The sequence below is a fragment of the Alexandromys fortis genome, unplaced genomic scaffold (genome assembly GCF_014885135.2).
Source record: "Alexandromys fortis isolate MF-2015 unplaced genomic scaffold, M_Fortis_MF-2015_v1.1 scaffold_22, whole genome shotgun sequence".
Classification (NCBI taxonomy): domain Eukaryota; kingdom Metazoa; phylum Chordata; class Mammalia; order Rodentia; family Cricetidae; genus Alexandromys; species Alexandromys fortis.
The window spans coordinates 7343839-7360730 of NW_026067900.1; the positions used below are offsets into that span (position 1 = coordinate 7343839).

Sequence of the window (16892 nt, forward strand, 5' to 3'; positions counted from 1 at the left end):
AAACTTCATCAGGCGATGAAAGGAGACAGAGACAGAGACCCACATTGGAGCACCGGACTGAAATCTCAAGGTCCAAATCAGGAGCAGAAGGAGAGAGAGCACAAGCAAGGAACTCAGGACCGCGAGGGGTGCACCCATACACTGAGACAATGGGGATGTTCTATCAGGAACTCACCAAGGCCAGCTGGCCTGGGTCTGAAAAAGCCTGGGTCAAAACTGGTCTCGCTGAACATAGCGGACAAGGAGGACTACTGAGACCTCAAGAACAATGGCAACGGGTTTTTGATTCTACTGGACCTATTGGTTTCGTGGGAGCCTAGGCAGTTTCGTGGATGCTCACCTTACTAGACCTGGATGGAGGTGGGTGGTCCTTGGACTTCCCACAGGGCAGAGAACCCTGATTGCTTTTTGGGCTGACGAGGGAGGGGGACTTGATTGGGGGAGGGGGAGGGAAAGGGGAGGCGGCGGTGGAGAAGAGACAGAAATCTTTAATAAACAAATAAATAAATTAAAAAAAAATAAAAAAAAAAACAATCCACTCATGTTAGGAAATTAACACAAAGGGACTTGAAATAGACACACATGGAGTTATATTCAAGAAACAAACTAGTATAGAGTATAATGTTTCTGCTTGAGTTATTCCATCTATTACAGAACAAGTAACTAATCATTCACCAGTGAATGGCATCACCATGATGTTTTTACTATTGTTGCGGTACACAGGAGCACCATATGACACAGGACGGTGACGGTGGAGCAAATGCTTAACTTTGTCCCACGTCAGATTCTAATATTGGGTGTATATATTTCAATACAATGATCCCTAAGGCTGATTGGCAGTTTTCCCTTTTGGACCCCATGCGGAAGGTAGCTGTTTCCACCAACAGACAGCGCAAAACCAAACCCCAAGTGTGAAACACTTCTGTGTCCAGCTTGTCCTGTGAGGGAAGAGCTATCCTGGCAGTGCTCCAGTCAAAGCAACATCATGCAGACGTGTCTACAAGCAGCCAGCTGTGGACAGCGCTCGAGGCAAGCGGCTGGTGGGGAAAGCCTTGTTAACAAACACGTGACATGTAAGACTATTTTGAGCAGATGCACAAGCAATCATCTGCTAATTTGACTTTTGTAGAGAGAAATACACAGTCCAGCATAGAAGGGTAAACATAACAGACTCCTTAGAGAGGAAAAACTGGGTCTGGCACAAAGGATGTCACTGATATCAGCTAAGATTCCTTATAGAGCTACACTTGGAGAAGAAATTGACAGCTGAGATTAGTTCACAGGGAAGAACTTATGTATGATTTAAAAAAATGACATATGTGTGTTGCATGTGTATGATGTATATGTGTGTGTGTATGTGTGGTTATTCATGCATGTAGAAGTCAGACAATGACAGGGGGTGTCTTACCCTATCACTCTGCTTTATTCCCTTGAGACAGGGTCTCTCACCGAAGCTGGAACTAGGTTGGTGGCCAGCAGGTCCCAGAGACCCTCCTGTCTCTCCTCACTACAGCACTGTTATACTGCTGTTACAGGCATGTATTTGTGAATGTGATCATGCCTGGATTTTTGCATGGCTTCTGTGGAATTGATATCAGATCTTCATGCTTCCATGACCAATGATTTTTTTTTTTTTTTTTTTTTTTTTTTTTTTTTTTTTTTTTTTTTTTTTTTTTTTTTTTTTTTGTGAGACAGGATTTCTCTGTGCAGCAGGATTTCTTGCTGTCCTGGAACTAGCTCTTGTAGACCAGGCTGGATTCGAATTCACAGAGATCTTACCCATGAGCATCTCCTTAGCCTCACATGGTAAAAAAGCCTTTCAAAGGCAGTTGAATATGCCTGTACCAAGTACCGTATATATGTCTTATAGCAAAAGGCGATTCCTGGTCACAGCCTATAACCATCATCTCTTTTTCCTTTGGATATTTTTTAGGGTGAGACAAGGTCTCGCATATCCCATGCTGGCCTTGACCTCACTGCGTAGCCAAGGACAACAGCTAACTTCTCATCCTCCCACTTCCAGTTCTCCAGTTCTGGGATTGCAGCCATATACCTTCAAGCCAACTTTCAATAAAATACTTTCTGATTTCTGGAAAAGGCCCAAGTGAAGGAACTTGTTTAAATGATTGTCACTCACAGATGACCCTACAGGAAGGAATTTGCAGATCATCTTCATAACCTTAGTCACGAAGGAAGCTGAACATAGCAGCTCTAACTTAATTATATGTTAATTAAGCACCACTGTCCTGGAAAGTTGTGTGCTGCACTCGGCCTTGGGTTGGGTCTTATTTTCTTCTTAGCTTTCACACATCCCTATGCCAGCTCTGAGTTTTTCTCAGCAACAGAAGCCAGATTAAAATGGAAGGGAAAGGGGGAAAACTCTGTATATAGAGAGAGACAGGAGGACATTGAATATAGGAGAGAGGGGTCAGAAGTATTTCAAAGAAAGAACTGGAAGCCACTGAAGCCACTGTGGTTCATCCCATAGATTATACAGCTAGAAACCAGGCCTTCGTCTCTCTCACTCTCTGAACCGCGTTTTCCTCGTATGCCATGCGCAAGGCACTCAGTAAACAGGCATAGCTTGCATTATGAAGGAAGAATTTGTATTTACATCCAGTTTATAATGGGAATGTGTGCCTTTCAAACTGGAAACTGAGGCAGAAGCAAGAACTCACTTCTGACTGGTAAAGAAGTCTCTTTGATCGGGGCTTAGGGAGCAGGTGGCTTGGTCCATGCAGCTTCCTTTAGCCACAGGCCTCATGTGCCTTTGGTCTCAGCGGCTCTGATTCATCTAGTTAATACTCAGCTCAGCAAATATTATCTGCAGTAGAGCTCAAACTCAGAACGGCAGAGAAATATTTGGAGCAGAGGGGAAAGTTTCTAGAAATGGGTCATTTAGTCTATAATTTCATTCTTAAGTGATTCCTGATATTTAATTCTCACTGAATTTTGGACATGAGATTTCTCATAAGTGAGTGATTTCTTCACTACTTCCAAAAATATAAAATAGATTTAAATGGCTGAATACGCAGCATCAGGAAAATTAGAAATGGAATCTTATGTGAAGATCCCCAACTGCCATGCCCATCGATTCCAACAGAAGAATCCAGAAATGAGACTGATGCCCTCGAAGCCTGGGGCAGGCACTACTGCGCTGCAGAGATTAAGGTCTTTTTTCACACAAACTGAACTGAGATGACCAGGGAAGCACAGCTCAGAAAAAAAAAACCTCACTCTTTTTTAAAAAGTATATTTTAGAACTTCTTGTTTATAAGAGTCAGGATAGCAGCTTCATTTTTTTTTTAAAGATGAAAAATGAGACATAGGTGGGGGAGATGAATTTCTCCTTAGGTTTAAAGATTCATTTCACAGAAAGAGGGCTGACATTAAATGAGGACTCTACAACCTCAAACATTTACAAATAAAAGGGAAGTTTGCTTTGATTCCTAGCCTATCTTTCGGCATGGGCCCACAGCTTACTAGACAGAGAGGCTGATGTAGGTGAGTTAGAAACACCCTGCATACAGCTCCACTGGGTCTGTTTTCTCGTTTAAAGATATTTACTTCATGTGTCAAGTGTTTGCCTGCATGCATAATACGTGCCATGTGTATGCAGTGCCTGAGAAGGCCAGAGAGGGAATCAGATGGCCTGGAACTGGAGTTGCTACGTAGGCACTGGGGCTCAAACCCAAGTCCTCTGGCAGAGCGGCCAGGCCCTTTAACTGCTGAGCCATCTTTCCAGCCCCAAGGGTTTGTTCTATTCTTGTTGCTGTTGGCGGTGATCAGGATGAGATGGGGAAGACGAGCTGCTCTGTGGCTCTCGCCTTCAACATCTTTCCCCATTCCTCCATCCCCAGATGCTCACATCAGTTTGTAAGAAAAGACAAGGACCTTGGCAAGCAGGAAGAGGCGGATGCAAGCTAATGTATTGTTCTCTGCCTGATCTTAACAAGCAGATGAGAGAGAGCACGTGGCCGTGCAATGATCTTCATTTCAAATGGAGGGTGAGAACCACAGCCAGGGGAAGCGGTAACGCTTGCCATCACAAACCTCGTAGGAGAATCTCTCTCCTTCCTTCTTCTGCTCGTGGAATTGCAAGGCAAAGATGTTGAACAGAGACACGACACATTACGGACACAACACAGAGCACATTTGACGCAGCTTTCACGGCGAGAAAAATTAAGCACTGACATAGCCAGAAACCACTGTTGCCACATCTGGATTCTAACACAAGCGTCAACTCCAAGGTGACAGTATATAATAGTATAAAGTGTAAGCTTCATTGTACTAGTAATCATTACCATATATGCATACATTTTAATTGTACAATAAGACAGCTGGCTCTCTCCCTGCTCCTGAGTATACCTCTACTGATTAAAATATTGTCATAGTGATGGCCATAATTGTCAATGGGATTTTAGAGATTAAAAATGCTTCCTGCTTGTTGGTAAAAAAAAAAGAATCACTTAAAAAAGTAAGACACTTTCCAAAGCAAAGCAAAATGCTACTGATATCCACCCAAGAGGTATTTATTAAAGATAGAAATGGTCACACACTCACCTCTTTCCCGCCCATGGATTCGAACATTTTTTCCAGCTGGACCCGCAGTTGTTGGATGTTGTTCATCAAAATGCAGGGCTTACAGAAAGAGAACAAGAGGTGAATGTGAGCATCCTTTCCATGCTACCTCTGTAGTGAGTTTAGGTTTTACCTGTTTAGGTTGTAGTTTTACCTGTGGCTTATGATACACTTTACATGTAATAATCCTGCTACTTTGAATGATGGCTTTAATGGCTGGGAATAGAAAGGAACTAGAAGGTCCTTTGGGAGAACACCATTTAAGAACAAATTCATGCAGTAGCTCATGAAGACTGGCTACCAGCACCCTTTCTTCCTCAGGTTGTGGTAGCTTTAACATAGGAATTAGCCATGTTTTATATGTTATCATTATTTGTTTTTTTGAGGCGACAGTTCATGTATTCCAGGTTAGCCTCAGACTTACTAGATGACTGAAGATGACCTTGAACTTTTGATTCTCCAGCCTCTACTTCCAGAGTGCCAGATTGACATGCATGCACTACCAGGTCTGGCTTCTGCTGTGTTGGGAATCGAACCTAGAACTTCATACACACTTTGCAAGTGCTCTTCCAATGGAACCATATCCCTAACCTACCATACTCTATTTTAAAAAATTTGTATTTTGAGAAAAATCAATTAATTTCAATTCTCTTGTAATCTTGCTGTTTGGAAACCAAAAGAACACCTGTATTTTTTTTTTTAAATCCAGAAAATCTTACAAAAATAAGAAAGCCTTTAATAGAGTCTCTAGTTATCAATAAAGCCCAGAAGCTATTGCTTCAAGTCTCTTCATTATCTAGCTCCAGAACAAGTGTGTTCCCTTCTCATTTTTTCTTTGCTTGTTTGGGCCCCCTTTCCCATCCTTTAGGTTAGGATTTTCTTTCCTAGCTTTCGACTTTTCTATCACCTACTTTGCATCTGTTTTCTAAGACTTCACATTGGGTTATTCTTTACAGTCATTACGAGCTCAATGCAAACACAGCACACGCTGCTGAAGCTTCGGGTGGGCTGTGTACTCTGCCCGTGTGGAACAGAAAAGGCAATGGCGATAAAAAAAACTTTGTGACAAGACTAGCTGTCAATTTGGAATTTCTAATCAGAAAATAGATTTTGGCATAGTTGCAAAATCAGTGGATAGTTGTTCCGCATTGATTCTGAAGAGTTAGTGGCTCAGAGCTGGAGATGACAGAGACAGGAAGTGGATACGTCGTCTTCCAAGTGGCTGGGAAGTGAGCCAGTAATGAATCAGAAGGTCAGACAAAGGACTCATGGGACATCAAAGAGGCGTTAGCGCCCATCAGTGGAAAGATTTTATTATTACCCTAACCACATCACAGACCTCTGAGAGACTTTGTACTTGACTCTTAAAGTGACCACAATCTAAGTTTGATTTATGGAAACAATTTTAAACTTCTGTTCCCTGGATTCTGGCCACTTAAATATTTTATTTTTTAAACACAGATAACTGTGATTTATTCTACAGAGTTCTCAGTTGCTAAGTTGGATGCTCCAGAAACAGTTTTGATCCTCCTACTCCCCAAGCCACCATCAGTACTCTCTGATGTAGGCACACTCCATTCAATAGATGTATTCAGATTGTTAGTTTTACAGGATTCAGAACTTGTGTGGTACCACAAATGGAAGAAACATACAGGTTCAGCTGGAAAATATGGCAGAAAGGCAGGTGTAGGAGTTGTGCCTTGGATTTGGGAAAGCCTATCAAAAAGAAAGCCAAGGTCAAAGTATGACCTTGACACCTGATGAGAAGTAGAGGACTACCTGGGTAGACAGCATCAGCACCTGCTTCTCCCACACCCAAATTAGCTGGGCCCTTCTGTGATTTATTTGATGCCAGCCTTTAAGCCTATTTTACTCAGCACATAGAACAGGACTACAGTAACTATTTTTTTATGTAAAAGCTATACTCTGACTCAAATATGATCTTTTCTTATTGTAAAAAACCTAGGAAGAATAAAATGGACATAGAGAGTTGGACCCCCCTTGCACAATAGCTACTCACCCCATATAAAGAGTATGGGGAAACAAGAGATGGAGGTGAGTTTTATAGATAAAGCTCACTTTAATTATATTGGCTTATCAAATCATTATTAAGAACTAGGCTATTGCTTAATTATACCTCAAACATAAAACAGCTTGATTCTAACAATTATGTAGTCAACGAGTAAGAATAAATAAATAAATGTATGAATAAACCCATCTAGGCATCCATGGCACATGCCTGGAATCCCAGAACTGGAGAGGCTAAGGATGGAGGACTCAAAGTTCAAAGCTAGCAAGGGCTATGGAACAAGACCTTATCTTTAAAACCTGGGAGAAAAAAAAGAGAAATATCCAGTAAAAGAAATATTATCTGAACCTAACTCTATTGCTTATTAGATGGAGATGAAAGGAAAGTTTGGGTATAGCCATAACTCTGTGTGTGTACATTTTGATCTTCCTTATAAACATATTGTATACATTTTAATTTATCTTAACCGAGAATAGTTGTAAACCTCAAATATGATGAATACTAGTTTTGCTCAAACCAGGGACAATCCTGTATGGCTAAAGTGTTTGAATGAAAAAAGATAAAATGTCTAAAATAAAGAAATCTTGATTTAGGAAAGGGTGCTCTGGCATTGGTTGGAATGGGGACAAAAGGCATAAAAGTGGTTTGATCCCCTTCTAATTTATATTGTCACAGGAAGAAGGGGTCTGGTAGTCACGACAGTAATCCTAGCACTCAGGGAGTGGAGGCCGATGGACCAGAAGCAGAGAAAATGGCAAGTGCAAGGTCATCCTGGGCTACATGGGACCTGTCTCAAATACTAAAATAAAATAGCAGGTCATGTTACAAAAAATACTCTCAAGTGGACATTTTCTTTAAGTGTGACCTTTAATTCTGACCCCTGACACATCAAATGTTATGGTCATGTCTTTTTGAAAATTTTGTTTTTTATTTACTTAGCATGTGCACACACACAAATAAAAAAATACTGAAAAAAGCTGACTCTGAAAAATACAACTCCAATATGAATAACATAAAATAATAGAGTATTGACTTATAATTGTCTGAGAGCTTTCCCTAGGATTTGGAATGTTAGCATGTGAAGTGGAAGACTGCCCAGGCTTTAAGGGGCTGACAGAAATCCGTCATTTTACAGCCAACTTTCCAAATCCGCATCTTGCCATCTTAACAGCAATAGAGTATTTGCTGAAACTACAGCACACCCTTCTGATTTGCAGAATAGCGCTGGAGGCGTGCATCGTCTCGTCACCTTTAAATGAAAATATATGCTTCTATCGAGTAAATATTCTGCCTGCTAGAGGGCTGGAGCCAAAGGTGGCTGGAAATCGGCACTGAGATAGTCTGAGAGTTATAATCAAATTTCTGGGCAGCATATTAACGGAAGGGAAAGAGGCGTCTGCTGGAATCTTCCAGCATCACCGGGGCTGACTTGTCTTCATGAGCTGTCATCTGGGGTGAGCGGGGTTGTTGCCGCCCAGCTCATCGTTCCCCTCCAGCCTTGCAGACCAGCGTGGACTGGTTTCCACTTTTATTTCTATTTTTGGAAGGGGGAGGGAAAGCTTGCTCTTGAAAATCCGTGTATGTGTTTCAGCATTACTCTTTTTAAAAATTCAGTGTTGGTCACACATTTCTGACTATTAAGGACAGAAGTAAGAACACCTTTCCCTTTCCATCACCAGCTCGCTCTGATTACATTCCAAATAGCTTCAGTTCATCTCGACTTTCTTTGTGCCTTTTGCTGAGTAAAAGTTGCAATACTGCTTTGGATTTTACAAGTATTTCCTGGATTATTGCAAAACAGGGAGATATGGATAATTCATGGGGGAAGCATCAGTACCCTATATATTTACTCACCTTCTCAATTGATTTGAAAATCAAGGCTAAATTATACTTATTTTAGGGTTGGTAACAAGGCAACTGTGGTTGATGTCAACACTGTAGTTCTGAACTCCCTTGTTCTCAGCGCCAGTACTTTACGAGTTTGTGTATTTTCCTTGGTTTATCACCTCATTTCTGACAACCTAGGAAACCATAACTTGGCAAGTAGTGGGCTTCTCTCCAGTCCTGCACAGACACCTGCTCACGATGACTGGAGAGGTTTGTAGGCAGGGCCCTGAGATCCCGAGCTCTTGTTATCCCTGATCAAACAGATATTGATGATCTCTCTTACTTAGCTGATGTCAGAAAATGCAAGTCTCGACTTAGGGACACTCACAAGCAGGGGGTTCTACTTACCACGGCCTCCTTATCACAGTACGAACTGAAGTCACTCGATACAATGGCCGCATACTGGACCAGAACCTTATTGATGGTCTGAGGAGGAAAATATTACACAATGCATGTCAGTAAATGGAGTTAAATACACCATCTCACAGAGACAATAATATCCCGGCTAAAGAGAACCATAGGAGGGCTCAACCCATATCTATGTCCAAGGAGGAATCACAAATCATTGCATGTGTATGAGTTTGCCAGCGTTCTGAAAGGCACTTCAAACACACCACACAGATCCAATTTATTAGAGCATAACCCATTCTATCATATAGTTATTTCCTAAAGTCGCTCAGAAGATGCATGGGCTGTCACGTGGCAATCTCTTCCCATCTTAGGGACTTAATATCTCATGATATCACACGTCTCCCCGCCTTTCTCTCTGGAGACTGCCAGCTTAGAGTGCTCTCTTGGGCTTCTGCCTCCCTTTCATCACCCCATGTCTATCATGTTAAGGTTATTTGCAGTGGCCATTTTCTCCCCTTTCTCCACCATTCCTCGGTACCTCGTTTACAAGAGAGGTTAGACATTCTTACACCGCTATTCAACAGCGATTCTCTTCAACAATGAGAAATTACACTGTATGCTCTCTCACACTACTATCAAAGTGTGAAAACTCAGATTTTGGTATTTCACTCTTTCCTTCTCTATCTGTGTTTTGCCTGCTTACTGTTATGCAGCGATACATTGTTTATTTACTGGTATTTAGTAGCACATCATTTGCTAAAAATGTTGCTGACTTCTCTTTTGTACCCAAATTTGATATTTTCTTCTTTTCTTTCTAAAACTACTTGTAACCCCTGCTTCTGTTAATTATGGAGAAGAGAAAAAAATGAACCGTGTTAATTAAATATATTATAATTGTGTGAAGATACACCACAGAGTTTGCCTTCTTCGGCTTTTACATTCAGGTAGAAGTAACATGTCAACTGTGGATGCCATCTTCTTATAAAGGATGACGTCACAGTAATGATTGAAGTACGTCATTTACTTGTAGAATAATCAAAGACCCAAATCATCTCCTTTAAAAATATATTTGGACCGATGTCCCAGGAGGTACGAGCTTGCACTGATCCACAGGACCCAGGTTCCATTCTGAGCACTCCCATCAGGCTACTCTATAACTATAGTTATCAGGGGTCTGACCCCACCCCTCTTATGACATCTGCAAGCTCCTGCATTCACATTCATATGCATCCACACCAACACACAGATACACATACATATAAATACCCCCCCCCCAGTGGTTCACAATGTACTGGGAGCAGTATTCTGAAGAGTTAAGCTCAGGGGAAAATATTTAGCCCACAGACTGAACCCACCAAATTTGACTATAAACTTGTTTTACTGACTTTTAAGTTCGCAATAAGCAGCAAGAATTAGGGATAATGTGTCGACAGGAGATTGATGCTCTACAGAAGTGCATAGTGCTGAGATAATGAGACTCAGTTTAAATAGAAATTTGGCCTCAAAAACCAGAAGATCTCATTAAGCAGTAGATCAATACATCCACGGAAACAGACGGCTGATTAGACAGAAGTCTCTTCCAAGAGAAGCTGTTCCTATTTCCCTCTAGACGCCGCTGTGCTGAGCAACTGTGGGATTGCCGGAGAGTCTTCGCTCATCTGTGCTTGTGAGCGCAACTCTCAAGGCACAGTTTCTTACCGGCAGTGCAGACTGTGGCAATGATCATATCCCGCCCCCCAAACTCATGCCCATAACCATAGTCCTCATGTCCTTGCCTGCTGTATCTCAGACACAAAACGCTGGGGGTGAGATGTGGATGGAAAAACACCCTGCACGGTTCAGTGTCATTTAGAAATTTAGACATCTGCTAGGCGGCTTTAACTTGTTTTTCTGGAGAAGGAAGGCATGGCTGTCTAGAATTGTTCTGTACGAATCCCTTGTGCTGTGCTACTATGATCTCCTTCAGAGAAAACCTTGTGTCTGCCCGATTGGAGAAAACTGCTCCTGACCCTCACACTCACCAGATTGCTGATGGTAACAGTCAAAACACGGGTGGGCTGTGGGTGAGGAAAGGCATGGCCATGCTGGGTGTGGCTAGAGACCATATGTATACCTATGGCACTCTACAGTGCTGCTGTAGCAGCCCTGGGGATTCGGTACTACAGCACCAATACATCTGAGTGAAGAGCTTCAGTGTACATTTGAGGGCCAACTCCAATTCCATTCTAATTTATTCACTAAAATAAACCAAATCTGGTCATTTTTTTTTTTAAAAAAACTTCAAATTAGCGGTTGTTTAGGGCATGCCTTCTAAATCATTGCTTATCTGAGTGTGGCTCTGGGAACTGTCATCAGCATTGCTTGCAAACGGGGAGATGCAAATTCTCATAGCCTGCCTCAGATCCTGTGCAGTCAGCATCTCTGGAGCTGTCTCCAGAAGCCTCTGTTTTCAACAAACCACCTTCCGCTGAATAAGTTGCATGGCAAAACTTCAGAATCATGGTCTTGAGGAACTGGTGGCCTGCAGGGGTAGAGGTCACTATTCAGAGAGAAGCTGTATGGGAAAAGAGTCCTTAGCAAGGCTCACACAGGGGCTTCTAGGTGTGGTTTTACCTTTAAAGCATTCTGTGTTATAGAATCCCTAACAGTCAAGGGGATAGTTGAGGGGTGGATAGAAGGTGGGGGAAGTGCACTCATGGGGGCAGCCTCTTGGTGAAAGTCTGCATCCTGCTCATAATCAATACAGTTTATATAAAGAAGTGGTAACAGACGGTGAGCGATTAATGCCCCAGAAGGACAGCTGGTCAAAGAACTCCGGACTTAAAAACATCAAGTCCTAATGGGATTGCGGCAGTGAAGCAGGAGTCTGTGACATTTAAAGGACTAATCAGGATGACAGGAATGTCCTCTGGCCTGGGAAAGTTCTGATGTGACACACTGCCACTGCTGGCATATAGAAGGGGCTGGCCATCAACGTCAGCAAAGTACTCTGATTTCCTGAGCTAGTATCAGGTCAGCTTACCTGGTAGGCTTATCTAGTGCATTGATCTTAGGATCTGTAAGTCAGAAATTCTGGTTCCGATGCTTTCTTTATTCGCGTGTGTGTGTGTGTGTGTGTGTGTGTGTGTGTAAAACAGAGGTTGACATGGCAAAATTTCCTCGATTGCTCTCCTCAACTAGATTGACTGAACACTCTGGACCGTGCTATCTCTGCATGTCCAGTGCTGGGATTACTGGTAAATCTTGCTTGCCCAACTTTCTCCAGCTGTGCTGGGAATCAGAATTTAGGTTCTAATGCTTTCTCAGCAATTATCAACTTGGCAGTCTTCTCCAAGCCCCTCAATCACATTTTAAGTGTTGACAAACTCTCTGAGGAGAGGGAGATTCTTATATCAATTCAGCCGCTGCAGAAGAGGGACTCCAGGTCTGTGTCCTCAGTCTATTTTAATACATTCTGCTTATGATATTTCTCCCATTTAGGCTTTGTCTTAAGAGTAAAAATAGTAATGAGATTCTAGTCTCCAACTCAACAATGGGTAGGTATCAGATCACATTGGGGTGAGATGGAAGGATGACCAATAGTTGGGAGCATCGCTCCAGGACATTACTACTGGGGTGCTTCATCTCGGTCCCACATCCTTTCATCCTATGTCATCATAAAAAAAATCCATGGGAGGGCAGCAGTCTGGACCTCTGGGATTTTAGGGAGAGAGGTGATGTACCATGCAAAAAATGATTAATATACCAGTATTCTTGATGAATTGTCATTAATATTTTTTAAGTTAGGATTAGGTTTCAGAACATGAGGAAGAACAATATGCATGTCTCATATTCCAGAACTCCAACATCTGTCAAACACCTCAGTGTTCACCAGGGACCAAAGAGGAGGTGTTGTTTTTAAGTAATTTTACGGATAATTATTTCACATGTCTTTAAGCAATTTTATAAATTTATTTATCTTTTGTTTATGGCTGTATACCTCTATGTACAAATGTTTATGTGTGCAGTGCCCACAGAAAGAAGGTGTTAGATTCGATAGAACCGGTTATAGGAGGCATGACCACTGCAGCTTGAATTTAATCACCTGTGTCCAGAGCAGCAGGACGGTCACATCAATATATAGTTCAGATGTATCAAGTTTACAAATGCTTACAGACTTGGTGCCTCTCTGTGTCAACATTCTGAAATGTGCAGATTCTTTCAGTACCTAGTAAAGCTGGATGCACACTTCAGTAAGGAGAATCACTCCTGTGAAACTCATTTTAGATTGTTAAATCTTCTGAGATGTCTGGGAATATTATTGCCATCTCTTATCAGAAGTATTTTAAAGTACTATTTAAAGTATTTTAAGGCACTGTGATTTCAGTATAGTTTGATGGAAGGAACCAAGAAGGGCAGCTCTTCAAGACCAAAGGCCACTCCTGATGTTAGAATGAAATAAAACAAAAATCAGATAGTCTGTTGTTATTGCAAGAAGTGCCAACTCTCATTCCTTATTAACTCATTTACTCAAAATGCACACTGTGGATTAAGAGGCTGATACTGGTAATGGATTCGAATGTGTTTTACTTTCACAGTCATGTAATGGATTCATTCTTTCAGCCTTTTACTTTTTCCCGTCAGTCTCTATGAGAGTTACCAAGAGTTACACGGTTTCCAAATAATCATCAAAAATAGAATTTCTTTTTCAATGCCAATTATTAATCACTATATTTCCAGGAAATGGTACCTGCAATAAGAACTTGCCATCACTAGGATACCCAATTTTCCAGGGATTAAAAATGCTATATTTAATTGAAAATTTTATTATGCCAACATAATACACGTGTTTCCCAGGTATACGTGAAAGATGCTATTACTTTTCATCTAGCTTAGGCAATGTGTTTTCCTATGTATATTCTTTTAAAACCTCTTTTGTGGCTCTCCGCCTGTCTCATATTGGGTTGCCTTGAGAAGTGCACAAAAGTCAGAGCTGTTGGGGGTGAAGTGGGAGTTGGGGCCCCAGCTCTTCACCCCTCCATGATCTTTCTTTCTCTATGAGTCTTCCCCTACACAATCTTCCTAGTGATCACACCCTGTTCTTTCTGAGGGACAACTATCTAATATTTAGTTAAGAAAGGGCTTTAGGAATTTTAGGGATAATTCTACAGATTTTTACCATATTAAGAAATTATAATCATCAGGAAAATCCTCTCCAGGAATGACCCAAATAAATCACTCTCAGCTAGTATTTTAACAAGCAAAGAGTTTTCTGAGTCATCTTAATTAACAAAGATGAGTTTAATGCATTTCATAGTGGATAAATACTGTAATAGAATTTGGCTGACAGTTTGTCTGGAATCCTTCGTTGGAATGCTAGCTGTTGACCATGTCAGGCCCGCCATTTTGACTTTCTCTCATATCTTTCCACATCGTACAGCTGATTTTCTCAGCTCTTCGAGCCTTCAGACCCCTGCTCTCCCTTGTCAGCCCTCTCAGGCAGAAGCTCTTGAGTCATACAACAGTGACAAGGTCTCTCCAGGGTCACCTAAGCTGTCTGGTGCTCCGTGACCCAGAAGTAACTCTCTGTGAACCATGGAGCTTACAGATGCAATTGTTACCACAAGATGATCTGTTTTGACACAGTGTAAGAAGATCTTATCTGCTAGATGATATCCTCACTAATTAGAAGAAAATGTAAACCTTCTTCTGAGAGGCAGGGCCAATAACAGGGCAGAGCTGAGCCTGCCATCCACAGTTTGTTGGGGGTAATGACAAATGAAGTTATAGACATGCCATGTTTGTAGTAAGAGCAGGTACGTGCTCAGTGTGCCCATCTGCTGTGAGCTAAGTGGTTTTCTCAAAACTTGACAGTCAAAAGATCTAATCACTAGGAGCCTAAAATGTGACAAATATTCAGATGGAATGTCTTCAATTTGTTTAGAGGTAAGACCTTAAAAAGGCAGTAAAGGCAATTAAGTTAAAATGATACTTCTATGGTGGACACCATAATGCATTGGCAGGTTCCTTTGTAAGACACACACACACACACACACACACACACACACACACACACACCAGAGTGCTCAGAACACAGTCCCTATGAAGGCATGTTGGAAAGGTAGCCTTCTGCAAACTACAAGGCCTCAGAAGAAACCAAATGCATGGATACAAGGACCCTGAACTGTTAATCTTCCAACTGCAAGAAAAGATATTTCCGATATTCAAGGATGCTCGTTCATGATAGCGCCCTCAGAGCAGCAGCCAGGTGAGTAACTGCAGTAATCACCAGAGAGCACCTCTCAGACGAGCATCTGGTGTCACCTCACCTGCCCAGAGCCTGGCCAGTGTTCCCTCACACACAGAAGTGTGTAGTCATGTACCCAAATTTTTAAGTGTGATGCATCTGCCCTGTTTCAAAATTCTAAATGGGAGGGGTGCATTCCAAATGACATCAAATCCTAAACCTCTGACACAGCAGAGATGTCTAGGTTGGCTTGTCCCAGAGGAGACACGCCCGATGTCACCTACCTTTGCAAACCTTCGCATTAAGTGGGACAAGGCTTCAGGATTGGGGCATTCCAGTTTCTTAATGATCTCAAAGCTCTGGTTAAGCTGAGCGAAGACATCAACCACTGAACAAGAGAAGAGGGCGTGTTCCGATGTCTGCTGGAACTGAGGGGCAAGAAGAAAGACTGACTGAGCAAGGGAGGGAGGGAAAGGGGCGTCGCTACATTTCTGAACAGAGATCCTCCCATACCTGGTCCCCGAGTTGGGGTTGAAGGTCACTAAGGATAAGCCCTCCCCATAATCAGCAGCCTGCAAACTTGAGAGATGAAGTCTTATAGCCCCTTTGGAACTAAACCATAGGGCGATGGTTTGGAGATGGAAGAAGGAGACAGTTTTACAAGCAAGCTTAGGCTTAGGGAAATGAGGTAAAGGCTCAAAGAAAATCATTTTTAATTTATGAAAGGACATGTTCTAATGATTTATGTTGTTACGGGTAGAAGATTCCCACACTTGGTAGAGTCACTATTATTATTATTATTGTCGTCCATAGACAGGTTTTTCTGACCTCTTTGACCTGCTGTTCTAGATTGCACAGACTTATTCTATCTTTTCCTTAACAATCAGGTTTGGCAAGGTGTGGTGGTGATACCTGTAAGACGAGCACGAGAGTCTAAGGCAGGAGAATCAGGAGTCCAAGATCAGCTTTGGCTAACAACTTGGGTTATATGATACCACTCTCAAGAGCAAATCCAAACAAAACCATCAGTGCTGGTCCTCACAGATCCCTGGTAGCACAGTCATTTTAGGGAAGAAGAAATGATCACAGCAGACCATCTCTAAGATTTACAATACCATGCAAAAGATAGCTATAAATTAGACATAAGGGCTTTATTGAGGTCCATTAAAGGAATGTATTTTCTTCTGCTAAAGCCATGGCTCTTTGTATAGTGTGCATTTTGTATACGCATTTAGAGAGCAGAGGTTAATGTTGACGGATTTCCTTATCACTCCTTCCTTAATTTTAGAGTCTTCCGTGAAAACAGAGGTTTTGGATGAGCCAGGGGACCTGGTAGAGTCAGACTTAGACAATAAAGAAGAATCTCGGGCCAAAAGAGTGATTGATTTTTCTTGGTTTTCTTTTTACTCAATCAGTTCCTCCAACCTTTTGAAATGGTGCTAAATCTGTTTAGGACCCTGAGGAATTAAAACAAAACTAAAAACAATGAGCCCCACATTTCCTACTTGCTCAGAGTGAGAAAGGTAAATGAATCCTGGCTTTGCCTGGACTTACTCCATCTTTTTTGTCTCTTCCCAGTGCTCCATGAAGGAACTCCATGGACACATCTTCATTTTCATCTAGCCACTGCATGACAAAAGGCTCAAACCACCTACGAAACAAACAAACAAACAAACATGTTACCTCCCAGGACATCAATTGTGATGAACAATTGTGCTGCTCCGTATGAGGGTGATTCAGGATCAGAAACCTCTTTCAGTTTTGATCCTCTATCGAGAGTTATACATCATCAAATGTGTCTTCCTCACCTTGAATCTC

The 16892-nt window shown here is 41.8% G+C and overlaps 1 protein-coding gene across 2 annotated transcripts in view; it reads right to left on the minus strand.

Annotated features, from left to right (window-relative positions):
- Positions 1-16892, minus strand: part of Unc13c (unc-13 homolog C) — a 427364-nt gene that overhangs the window by 90711 nt on the left and 319761 nt on the right. For both annotated transcript variants that reach the window (XM_050125822.1, XM_050125813.1), the window contains 4 exons: positions 16629-16725; positions 15359-15502; positions 8846-8923; positions 4564-4641 (listed from right to left, as the gene is read on the minus strand). In XM_050125822.1, coding sequence (XP_049981779.1) covers positions 4564-4641; positions 8846-8923; positions 15359-15502; positions 16629-16725 — 397 coding nt within the window. The remainder of the gene's footprint in view (positions 1-4563; positions 4642-8845; positions 8924-15358; positions 15503-16628; positions 16726-16892) is intronic.